We start from the raw sequence: 13,348 nt of genomic DNA, 5'->3' as shown, positions 1-13,348 counted from the left end.
GCGGCGCACACAGAGGAGATGGGCAGGACAAGTGCTGTCAGAGGCTGATTGGGAAAAATGATACAGCAGAGGAAACGCAGCTCTCGTGCATAATATGATTGGATTGGTATCTCGTCGCTAAACCTGGAAGTTCCACTGTGAAATGTATAATCGAATATGTTTACAGTGAATTCAATTATGATGTACAAAAAGCTTTCAAAGTTCTATTGTAGGGTTGCAACTAGGGCTTTTGGGAGAAAGATCGACTAGAGGTCAAAATCTAGGTGATATGGGCCTAGACTCCCTATATTACAGTAACTGAATCCAATTTACAGACAGATAAATGTCTTAATATACATCAATATTTATGTGTGGAATAGTCTCCGTCGCCGTACTGCGCCTAAATGTAGCCCCAGAGTCACATGCTCCCATTTACACCAATGTCCTCTCACCATTCGCTCTGCTGCTCTGAGTCTGACAGGTAGTCCTGGATTTAAAATGCTCTGAATGAGTCTACTAACTCCGATAACACCAGCAACAAAACAAGGCTTATTTTGAGTGCGGTGAGGAGAGAGGACTATCGCCATAGACAGAGGACACACACACTGCTGCTGTCAACATGCTGGATTATATTCTTTTTACGGAAAATCATTTCAAATCAGGATTAAAAGGAATCTTATTTGTGAAGACTTGGGGTGTGAGAGGTAGCCTATCTGAGCGGTGAGTGTTGCAACTGTGTCTGTTTTGAAGCTACTTTTCTTACGTTTGCATTGGTTTGCCTTAGGTACTGACATGCTACCAGGTGTAAACATAGCCTGCTCGCTCTACTGTAAAGTGACTAGAGTGGCTGTATGCAGGTTACTGGACTTGCATTGACACATAAATGAGCTGTGAATAGAGGTGTGAGTGGTCTGCATTTATAGTATACATGTTACTGTAAACCTATCATTTACTTCCATGGTAGGCTAGTGTGTTGAAAAGAATCTTATTCAAAACTCCTATTAGGCCTATCTACTGTCTTTAAAAATGACTGTAAAGAGGCAGAATAACAGTAAATGTGGCCAACTTAAAATCTAACAGAGTCAAACCTAAGTGTTAGAATCAGTTGAAGATTTATAGTGAATTTTTACATCACTAAATATATCGGCTTTTATATTGGCTATTGGCCCCCGAAAAGCCCCTTATATCGGTATCGTATTGCCCCCCCAAAAATAAATAGCAGTCGGGCCCTAATTGCAACTAAAGATTATTTTAGAGGTCAACTAGTCTTTTGTTGTTGATTAATTTCATGATTAGTTCAACAGTCAAGCAATTTTTTCTACTGGACATTGCAAAAGATGAACTATAAATCTGTCAGCTGCACAAATCTTTGTCTACAACGATTTGTCCAGTTGACAGATTTAAAATTTGTCTTTTGCTATGGATCAGACCGTGGCGACTGAGGGATTACACAGACATCTATTGAACATTGAGACTTTTAAAATACATTATCAAACAAATAAAGGTTGAAATGTAACTTTGTAAACTAAACAACATTTATGAGTAAAGTATACAGCCCTAGAATATTGTAATGGATCAACAAATCACAGTAATTGCTTTAAGTTAAACTTTCAGTGAATGTGAACTGAAGAATATTGAATGGGGGAGATGAATCAAGGTAGGATGCTTCATTAAAATTAAATAATATAAAATAAAATAAAGTAAAACAAAAGTATTTATTCTCATGCTGGTGAATAAGCAATACTGCAACCAAAAATACCTAGCTATGGCTATGACTTAGGTTATGACTTAACAGATGGATGCACATAAAGTAAGAAAACTCAAAACTTTCCAAGAAACTGCACTGTCTTAAACAGAAAAGTAAAGCAACAATATAAACTTCAATTTTTTACTTTGACATTGTGAAAAAGTGTATCTGTACTTGCTGTGATAATCTCCATGGAGGCCAGCTGGTGACAGACCCCCATCAGTAAAGTTACACAATGCACCTCTAAACTATAGGGTATGCCAGGGAAATTATTGTGATTTTGCCATTTCAATCTTGCAGACCAATCTTCCACCATCTTCTTTTCAAGTATAAAATTTTAACTTTGCCTGTGTGTATCTTCATTAAAAAACAGATAACTTTTTCTCTCAATTTTAGTCTGCTTTGTCCTGTATACATGTTGCCCACAAATTAATTATACACGTGTGGTACACCCATTAAAAAAAATCCTCAAAATTACAGCTCCCCCATTCAAGAAGAGCATGCACACTCCTGGTATAATCAGAGCCAATAACTCAAATTTTCTTACTTGAATGAAACAGCACTGATTGTCCCCGTCAGTCTCGCTGGGGTCCACCCTTGTCTTGTTCTCTAATAATGGAAACCAATTTAGACCCGTGTCTCTATTGTTCAGATGAAGCACAAAAACAGACTGTTCTTCCTCTGGCAGTTACAGCTCATTAGAAGAAGCTCAAGTCAATTTTCCCAGAACTCTGTGCACATCACGGCGCCTTTACAAACATTAGTCATTGTAAACAGACACCAGCCACTGTTATTTAAAACTCACTCCAGCTCACAGGGAATCATCGTATGTGCCATATTTTGTGATTCATGTGATCTAAATGAACAGCAAAAAATCAAGAGGTGGAGAGGAAAACTTACACTACTACACTAAAACAATATGAAAAAAGTATTCACTAGAATTCATACTTGATAAGTATGTTTAAGTATTTAAGTTTAAGTATGTTTACTCAAGCACAAGTACAAGAAGAGTAAATATGAACATTTACAGAGGAAAATGTTGAATTTCTAACAATAATGATAAAAAAATGTAAATAATAACCAAATTTCAGCACTGTTAGAGACATTCAACATTACTTTAAAATCAGGCAAACTCCCCCTCAGTCATGCAGGGAGCGGTGTGTTGCTGTAGGGCACAATGACAGTATGCAACGCCAGTCATCAAATTTACTTTGGGCTTGAGATACCACTGCTACTGCTCCCACTCAAACTGACGATGATTCATTCTAGTGCTACTTCTCCTGTAAGTGTCAGTTGTGAGGTATTAGTTTATATAGCTGTAAATCTTTTGTTAAAAATGAACATTTTTATAGAGCATTTCAACCATCACGCCACTCAAAATGCTCTATATCGAGCAATCACTCACCCATACAGACACACATTCATACCAATGTACACAGACACTGTAAATTGTGTGAGGCAGGTGTCTTGCCCTATGACACAAAAATAGGGAGCTGGCTTCAAGCCTCAAATTAGTGGATTAGTGTATGTGATCACTCGACCAACAAGTTCAAGCTGGATTTGAACCGTGAACCTTTGGATAAGAGGAAGACATTGAATACTACACCAGCTAAGCTACTGTCTCCCTCACAGTATCGTGGGGTAGGTTAAGCAAATATCAATATTAATTAACATATCTTAAGACTAAGCATCACCTTTTTACATTTTAGGGCTATTTCTTCATTGTTTCATCACAACACCTTCAGCAGTCAAGTGTCTGAGAAAAATATGAAAAAAAAAAAAATGCAAAAAATTACCAAGTATTTAGGATCGGATCGATACCAAAAATTGTGGTATCACCCATCCCCGTCTCCCACATTTCACTATATGCAACGCACGTTTAGTTACTTTCTAGCTTCCCTAAAACACAGGCCTGTATAAACTGAGTTATTTGGGTGCATTATCTGTTTGTAGAGGCATACCGTGCTTCTCATTGCTGAGTGAATGCAGTAGTTTCTCTTGTTGGTCTAAACGCTGTAGGAGATCGGCTTGTTCAGAGTCTTGGCTGTGCCTCAGGGCCTTCAGCTGATCCTTGGTGTGCTGATGCTGCCTCCTCAGGCTCTGCTCCCTTTTGTTACGCTCACGCACCTCCTCACACAGCCAGCGCACCTTCGACTGCCGGAGAAAATTGAAGCAAATGATCAGAAATGGTTGCGTCGGTATTCAATCAAAGTTTATTTATAGAGCAGTTTATAACAATACAGAGAAGTCCAAAGCCCTTTACAAGTGTGTGTGCAACTGCAATGGAATAGAGAATCAAAAATCTTAAAACTTAAAGTGGTATCTTAAGAATCTATGCTACATTTTTTATTATTATTATTAATTTAAGGCACACAGGGCTAACTATGTTTAAAAGGCGCTCTACCTGATCTTAACCACCTTAAAAACTTGACAAAAACACTAGTTCATTTTTAACAGTTTGAATACATAACATAAGTGAGGAATAACTTTGGACCACTACAGAGCATCCTAATTTATAAAGCACTTTCCACAACTTTCAGAGACCAGAGTTTTGCAGTGGCGCTAAAGCTAACAACAACTAGCATGCTAAAGTGCACTTCCTGCTTAACGGACAATAAAACGCTAAATGCAGACAGCAGACATGCACTGCCTGGACAAAAAAAAAAGTCGCCACCTGAATTTAACTAAGCAAATAGGTTGGGGTTGCTGCAGTTGGTCCGGTCTAGGTTCGGCAACAGTCTGTGCTCAAAGAATGAGGTCAGCTGACACCTGAATATGCTGAATGACCAGGTTATTCCATCACGTGACTTTTTTTTTTGCCAGGCAGTGTATTAAGAGCTGCGTATACAATATATCTGTACTGGGACAAGCTGAATGTTGCTCAAATACATGCAGGACAAAAAAAAAAAAAAAAAAAAAATCTGGTACAAGACCTTTAACACTGGCTCAATTGAATAACACTGAATGAATTGAAAAGGCTTTACAATTAGCAGTAAAAAAGCAGCTAATTAAACTTTATGATTAAAAGTGATAAGATTTTAAAAATATTTAAACTTTATTTCGACATCAAAGAAAAGACTATGCCAACTTTGACGACAGAGGAATTTAGATGAACAATTAATAAACCCAAATGTAATTTCAGCACAAAATACCGGTAATAGTAGTTTATTTAATATTACCATGTGGCGTTATACTATTTGAACAAGGTTCTATGATATTTTCAGCATCTGTACTTACTAAGCAGCTAGTTCAATTATGTGCATAATCCTACTTGGTAAATCTAAAGACACGTTTTTACATAACTACTTTGAATACCGAGAAGAGATGTGAGTATGAATCTTCTTGTAGGGAAAACCAAAGTTCCTGGTTATGTAAGCCCCCTAATTGAATAGCGCAGTGTAAGCAGCATGTTCTGCTCATCATGTCACGTGTTAATCCTGTGTTCTCTCCATTATGTGAAGGATCGGATGGAAAGCTGCGTTCGCTGCTTTAAATCCATACCTTTGTCTCAGCTAACCAGCGGTGGGGGTCTCGCACTAATCCAGGCTTCTGCAAGATTGCCTGTTAAAAGAGCAGGAAAAAGACACAAGTGTGTCACGTTGGCAGCATTTCAAAGAAGCACTTTCTACAGAACATATTCATCAAAATTGGAAAATAATTAGCTTGACATTTAGAAATAAGAAGCAAATTTGTGCAATGCATTTGGTAAAAAGTAAAATGCATCCTCTATTATCTATTATGACTGTTTAGGCAACCAAGAGAGACAGTATGAAATGGAAGAACTAATGAGATAAGTGATGAGGTGAGTCTGGGTAGTGAAGAAACAGAAAGTTGCAGATGAACCATTGGTAATCAAGTTAATGGCAGATTTGTACTGTCAGTGACTGGTAGCATCATTAGCAAATAACTTAATAGAAAAAAAACTGACCAACCTTATGCATACAGCTTTGTTCCATTATGTATAGCATAAAATACAGTTGGAACACTGAAGTATTTAAAAGCATTGTATTCTCATGAAGTTATGCTATGTTTGGTGAAGAGGAGCTAAGCAGGTTTTCTGGTCAACTTTTATCCCCACAGTTGAACAGGAATTTCCTCTCATTTTGTTGCTTGTTTGGGTGCGTAGAGCTAACTACTACTGCTACTAAATTAAAAATAGGTTATTTTGCCTATTAAAAACCATAACTACATTAAAACCAGACTAAAAAAAACAATTAAACAAAACAAAGCATGCCCTTCAGCTTTTAAAGGCTTGATCCAGCTTACATTAAAGTGCTTCTGTGTGTAACAGCGATGACACTTCAGACCAGAGCCGCCTCCACCCCACAGTGGGCTCCTCCTCATGTTTGTGCGTAGTCAAAATGAGCTCTGGGAGAATGTTTCCTGATCCGTCGGCGACAAGCATGTCAGCATCAGCCATTCAAACTGAAAAGTGTGTGCCAGCTCCTAATGACTGCTGACACAATCATGTACACACATGCACATGCACACACATGCGCATGCACACAGGCACACACGCACATAACTCTGATAAATAGGCCCATATAAAAGGCATGAGTCCTAAACAGGGTCCTTTGTTTACACAGCATTAAAAAGTTTTCTACTGTAAATGATTCACAGTACAATTGATCCAATCTTAAAGGCCCACTATGTAACTTTTCAGGTGGAGAGGTAGTCTCCATGGAGATGTCACTAGTTTGCTTAGAATGCTGCATTGTATCAATAATGCATCAATTCAATTACTGATTACTGTAAATGAATTATTGTTAATGGTCATTTTGTCTTTTCTCTCATTTATGCTGAGACCATGACAAAGAAACAACAGTTTCTACACAGTTCATTCCCAACAAAATACCAATTCTATAAAATTTCAACCCAGCATGCTATACATTTCTAGCACGGAGGCAATGCTGGTTACCCTAAGCAAGGATAAAATGTATTAAAATAACAAGGATTAACCATATTATGTAAATGCAGAGCTCTAGCAGTACTTGCTATTCAGGTCTGGACAAATGTAACTTTCAAACTGCTTAAAATGCCCTCGCAGGTTTTATAATAAAAAGCCAGCCTGACTGGAGGCTACAGCTGCAGTGCAGTCTATAAAATATAAAGTAGCTGTACGTCTATTGTAGTTTTAGACATGGGTCTGCAAGTGCTCCACAACTGACAATATACTTTGTCCTGGAGGGAAAGTCTAAAGGTTCAGGCCAAAAGCTCTTTGAATTTTGAGAGAAACTCTGCCATACTGCGAGATTATTGTATTGTAGAGCGCACAAAAGAAAAAGTGATGATCTGGCTCGCCTTGAACCAGAGTCTCTGCAGTGAAGAGAGGGAAAAGGCAGAAAAATATGGCAGAAAAAGGCGTAGCAGAAGTAGCTCCCCTCTGACTATAAGCACAGACCTGCTCACTCAGAATCATGAAAAGACTAATGCCACAGCCTGCTTTCCTCAAGTGCCCCTCATAGCTCGGTATTTACACATGATCCACACTCAGCGGGAGTATTTGGCTCTTTTTCTGTCCTTTGCTTTGGTAAACAACACCGGTGCTGCACAGGTGTCAAGCCATTTTCCCCACGACGTCACTCAAGTTCACTTCCAAGCAAAATGGAATATCCAGAGATGTTGCCACGGTAGCTCAAAGCGTCGAAACGGCTCGCAGCTGTGTAGCGGCCCCCGTCATAGACGTGTGGCGGAGCGTGTGATTGTGTGGGTGGATAAAACATGGCTCTAAAATTCTTTTTACTCTTCCCGAGAATCAAAGGCAGCCACAGCACTGGTAGACAAACAGGAGGTGGAAGTGTTGAGAAGGTGGGGAAGGCTACGGGTTCAAAGTGGTGTTGACTGAGTGTAAGTGAAAAAAGGACACAAGCGGAGGTAATCGGGTGTCTGCCCCGGCTAACAAGCAATAGCATGGGTTATATCTCTTTTAAGCGCAGTAAAAATGTGAAATCAGTGGTACAATAGCGAGTTAGAGAATGAAGGTTGTGTCAAAAACCTATATTACAATTTTCTTAAGGGCTTGATTACAATTCAAGTTTTCTTACTTACTTTTTATTCACCAGTCATTCACTCAGAGTATGATGGAGACTGGAAATGGTCAAATTTTTATCTAGTGCTTTTCCAGGGGCATTCAAAGCGCTTTGCATCAAGGAACCACTCATCCATTCACACACCTGGGGGCAAGGTGGGTTAAGTGTATATAATTTCAGATTGTTATTGTCACAGTGACAACCGTATGAGGGCACTCTAGGCTTGTGTACGTGGGTATGACAGCCACGTGGAATCGGAAGAGGCGCTTCATCTACATTCGGAGTTGATGGAGTTCAGAAGCAACATCGAGGATGAAGAATTCAGTGGATTTAGTGATATGGAGTGAGATCGAGAATAAACTTATTAGCTTGTTTTTTTATGCTTAATATCTTGCGTTAAAATACCAGACACGTATTCAGTTTGTTGTCTATGCTTCATGTAGCTGAATACATATAAATGTTAAGCTAGCATACTGGTATTCCGCCTGTTATTTTATTGTTATTATCATAACTTGCCTTTAAACATAAAATGTCTGTTCTTGGTCTTGCGTTTTTGGCGGAAATTTATTTTACAAAATCCGTCTTATATGTTTTTTTTCATCATTATTATGCATTTTTTTGCTGGTGCGACTTATACTCCGGAGGGTGTATAGTCCAGAAAATAAGGTGCTTATTTTGACAGCAGGGTGAAGTCATAAATGTGTTTGCATTCAAAATAATTTAGGTCAACTTGGTGGTTTTCTAATATTGCTATTCATTGCATTGCATTATTGATGCATTTCAACAGCAAGGGATTATTTTCTCTTTCATTTTAATTAAGATAAAACACTTAAAAAATTCAACTTTGCACACTTATGGCAACTGAGTTTTGACTCCATTTTGGCTGTAGCAACAAGAACTGGGAGAAAAGAGGTTATCTTGGGGTAACTGCAAACTAATACAGCCCTTAACTGTTAATGATTCCCCTCATTAAGCCAATCAGGGACGAGTTTGACTTCTTTTCACTATGACAGATTACAAATGAGGCGCGGCACTGGCTCAAATATCCGGGTGGAAGACTGCTGGCTGAGATTAGCAAATCCATATCAGCAGATAAGAGCTGGCTAGGTTCATTAGCCCTGAGCGGCAGAAAGAACCAGTTTAAAAAGTAGGAATAAGAGGGCACGAGGATCGTTCCGGGGCTAAATTATAAAGTTGGAATTCCTTTATCACTGTGAAACGGTCAGAATAATTTGAGCTTAGAATTGATTAAAGGTTCACCAAGTAACATTTCTAGGCAGTGTCTGGCACTGACTTGACTCCAGAGAGATAATATTGCTCTTTGCCTGGAATATGCCACAGTATGCTATAAAACTCAATCTTGCCCTTATTTAAATACAGATAGATGTTTGTAATCACAACCAGGGCAGTCCTGTGTGATGTTACATAGTGCTTGAAATTGCAGCAACCACTGGAGAAAGCACACACTGTTGTATTGACTGTTTTTGAACACAAAGCTACAAATTTACTAAGTTTGACCGAAAATGGCCAAAAACTAGGAGCGATAGCCAATGCTATTAAAAAACATATGCACAGTTTAGTATGGACAATCTAAGCCAGAACACTGCATGTACCTGTAGTTTGTCCTCCCCGTTCTTGGCGAGTTGACGGCAGGCGATGTCCAGCTCCTCTCCCATGGCTGTGAGCACGGCCTCTTGTTCGGCCTCCATCTTTGACACCTTCTCTTTCAACAGGATCAGCTCCGATTCTGATGTGCGTCTCCTTTCATTTGACCTGACCTGAACGGAGACAACAGCTCTGAATCAGCCCTACAAGAGGTTATTTACTCAGATTTTCAAAGAAAAAAGAAAGAAAAGCGACATTGATTTACAGTATGATCATGAATTACATCTGAATTGTGTAATTTTGAAAGGAATTAGGTGCATAAAACTCAGAGCAGTCAGTGCCTCCTTTCATTTGACCTGACCTGAGCAGAGCAGAACCAACAGCTCTGAATCAGCCCTGACAGAGGTTATTTAATCAATTTTTTTCAAAGATTCAAAAAGAAAAAGGGAAACTGATTTACAATATCTGATCATGAATGGCAGCTGAATTGTGTAATTGTGAAAGGTAGATGCACATAACATGGATTCCAATCACTACGTCATTTACGCCTGATGATTGACTCATTTTAAATCCAGTAAACAATAAATACAAAACATTCAACTACTTTGTAAACTGTTTTGTCTCATTATTTAAACATTTAACCAATAATTTAAATATTTTGTATTGACAGTTAAAGTCACGAAATTTGCTTAAATTTCACAGTTGTTATAAATTAATAGCATGACCATAGGCTGTATGTATAAATGGACATAGCTAAATTATTAGCCGTGACGTTCCAAATAGGAAGTGAGCATGGGCGCACTTCCGACTCCATTGACTCTCCAATTCACTTTACATTGGAAAAACTGTCACCCTTCTCTCTGTAACTGCTGCTGTCCGGCTTGTCATTTTGGTTTTATCATATTAACCCGCTATACATGATCCTGGTATTTTTATGTTGCTATATAATTATTGTGTCCGTAATTCAAGATATGAACATTAATAAGAGACAAATCAGGCACCTTCTTGCCCTGAGGTCCCTCCCGTTAGCATTAGCAACAGTTTTTTTCTTGACAGGTTTGATTGCTAAGCACCTACTCCCTGCTAAACCAGTGGTGCAGGTGGGAAGGGGTGTTACCTTCAACTGGATTGGCTCTTTGGTTGCTATGATACTCGTGGTCAGAATTCCAAATATGGAACTCGGCTCCAAATTTCGCCCCAATAACCCCAAGCCTCAATGAGCTTCATTTGACTGTAGCAAGTCCACTTCTTCATACGGTCTATGAGCATAACACACATTTCCAGTCTTCTTTGTGAGGTTTTCACAACACCCCCTGTCCAGGCTAAATAATGATTGGGTAATTTGTGCATCAGTGCTATACAGAAAATGACAACAGCTTTTCGAGTGACTTCCTAACATGAATCCTTGTCAACCACCAACAGAGATATTTAAAAACACAGCCAAACATCACTGTGAGGACATCTTGCTCTACATAGCAGCCATATTATCATTCATTTTACACATATTACAGTCCTGTCTCTGCACGTCAATACTTTCAGGGTCAGTTGATAGGAAAAAGACATAGGGACCTGGATCATTACTGTCTCCTGACAATAAACCACCTACGCAGTAACATTAATAAGAGACGCTTTTTCTCCTTTCACTTACATCAAATCAATACATGGATCCCCTATAGAGTCCCTAGTACTTATCAGCAGCCTGTCAGATGAGGGAATGGGTGTTCAATACTTCACCTGTGGTTATAAAACACCTGAGTCGTGACAATAAAATGCTTTTAAAAATAATGCTGATTTGGCACCGTTGCACCTTTGCGAGGTTTTGGGAGATGTGCACTGAAGATTTATGAAGGTGAAAAGTGTGTTTTCTAAAGGCAATGGAGCTGTAAATATGAAATTGGGTATGCCTCAAACAACATTATACCACATAATGTTGTCACCTGGTACATTTGTATTGTATTACTGAAGAGGGTTACAGCTTTTTGTTTGTTTGTTTTTTTCTTCCTATTCAAAAACAATCTTTTGAGTTTGCTCCCTGAGTGCAATATTTTACCCACAATGCTGATTCTGCACAGAAAGAGCATCGGGCATAAGCAGTCACCATGATTCACGATGATAACATAAATAATGAATAATAAAATTGAATACATAAATGAAGACGCCAGTTAACAGTGTAACAGGTGAATTGGGTGTTATTGGGTTGGGACTGTGTAAAAGACGAGATGAGAAATATATACTTTTTGAAGCTAATGTACTAGCTATAGCGTCATTAATGAGACTAAATAAGCAGCTTTGTTTGTTTCTCCTTGTAGATTAAGATGCACTAAAAAGGTGTTTTCATTTCTATTTGATTTTTATTTTCCTTTTTTTTACACTTGTGTTTTACAATTTTGTTCTGTATATGAAAAGGCTACCAAAATAGAAAAAAAAACAAAAACTTGTTGACTTGCTTTTTGCAGTCATATCAAAGAGTGAAGCAGATCAAATTAGGCTAAAACAATAGCTTCAAGGTTGAGATTCATCTTTTGGCTTTGGTATGAAAAAATGTGCAGGACTAGTCAAACAAGTGTGGATTCTGAACACACATATGCTCATATTTGAATTAAACTGACAACATAAACAACATAACACTGTTTGAAGCTCAAAATTGCACATAATTAGACCTAAAATATGATTACCTTAAATTGTTATTATAAGCTAATCCCTCTTATATCCCAGATTCCACAGTACCCCATGTTATTTCATATTAGATAACACAGCACACTCAAATTTCAGTTATGTAGGAGAAAGCTGCAGCGTCAGTGAAACAGCGCTGCCAAACACACACTTGTGTCTTTACAGCTTGTCTTCTCATGTCCTAGGACCTCTGCTGTCACGGTTAATTAGAATCAGCACAAATACTGTACGGCATCAACCAAGGGAAGAAGATACGCGTTTCACAATTGAAAACCATGACGCTGGAAATTCTGCTATCAGTGTAGGTTTTATTTTGAAAAAAGGTCTGTTATGCTAAACTGACTTTTTGGAGCGTTTAACCATGTTGTTGTATCCTCATGAAAAGATACCTGCAGTTGTATTGTGTTTAATTTAATAAAGTAATACAGCACGTTTAGGCATTAAAATGATTGCTCCCTCTGATATGACAGGACATGATAATAAGTTCCTTCTTGTTTTCAAACCGTTTTCATTGCACAGTCTAGTCATTATTTTTGCTGCATACGAGCTACACATTTACCGGTAAATAAAACAGCAGATGAAACACACTCTAGCACACTCTATTGGCGTTTCTGATCCAATTTCATCTCAATTAAGGTTTTGAGGTTATTCCAAAACAAATGCAACCATTAAGTTATACAACAGGAAATATCAATGGTGTCATAAGTAGTAGGAGGGTCCGTTACCAGCTTGTTTCCATGGACATGTTACTGTTTTGCTGGGAATGTTACACGGTATGGCATAAACGCTACAAGCAACACCGCAAGGACAAGCTACAGGTCAGAACTATGTAGAGGCGACCCCGCTCACAATAAGGATACATTGTTTTTGAAGGTATTTTTGAGCATAAACACATTTATAATTGAACAAAACGACTGCTTTAATGCGTTCAAGGCAAAGCAATTACACAATAACTCAGCTATAACTCCATGGGGACAAGGACATAGTGAACCCACCATCAAAAAAGTTACACATTGCACCTTTAAAGGGCCCATATTACACAATTCTCTGATCTATGTCATAATGTTTTCTAATAAAAAAAAAATCTGGAGTTGTGTTGTTCGCACGTTTAACACACAAACCTTGAATTATGGTTGAGTTCTTCTCTCAAACAGAAAAAACTCCAACTTGTGATGTCATGTGGTAATACAGGAAGTACTCCACTATGTTTTTAAACTCCATACACCTTTACTAGAATCATCTGAATAATTTAAGACCTGGAATTGCCAATCTCTTCTGAACAAAAGGTAAAAGGTAGCTGTTAACTTGAAAACTA

At 38.3% G+C, this 13,348-nt stretch overlaps 1 protein-coding gene across 3 annotated transcripts in view; it reads right to left on the bottom strand.

Annotated features, from left to right (window-relative positions):
* The window catches only part of LOC117392553 (centrosomal protein of 128 kDa), a 60,528-nt gene that overhangs the window by 19,748 nt on the left and 27,432 nt on the right, over positions 1-13,348 (bottom strand). For all 3 annotated transcript variants that reach the window (XM_033990648.2, XM_055232348.1, XM_055232347.1), the window contains exons 18-20: positions 9,369-9,533; positions 5,228-5,287; positions 3,688-3,880 (exon numbers count right to left, since the gene is read on the bottom strand). In XM_033990648.2, coding sequence (XP_033846539.2) covers positions 3,688-3,880; positions 5,228-5,287; positions 9,369-9,533 — 418 coding nt within the window. The remainder of the gene's footprint in view (positions 1-3,687; positions 3,881-5,227; positions 5,288-9,368; positions 9,534-13,348) is intronic.

The sequence above is a fragment of the Periophthalmus magnuspinnatus genome, chromosome 24, assembly GCF_009829125.3.
Source record: "Periophthalmus magnuspinnatus isolate fPerMag1 chromosome 24, fPerMag1.2.pri, whole genome shotgun sequence".
Taxonomy (NCBI): Eukaryota; Metazoa; Chordata; class Actinopteri; order Gobiiformes; family Gobiidae; genus Periophthalmus; species Periophthalmus magnuspinnatus.
Note: the sequence above shows the minus strand (reverse complement) of the source record. Positions and strands in the feature narration are given on the sequence as shown.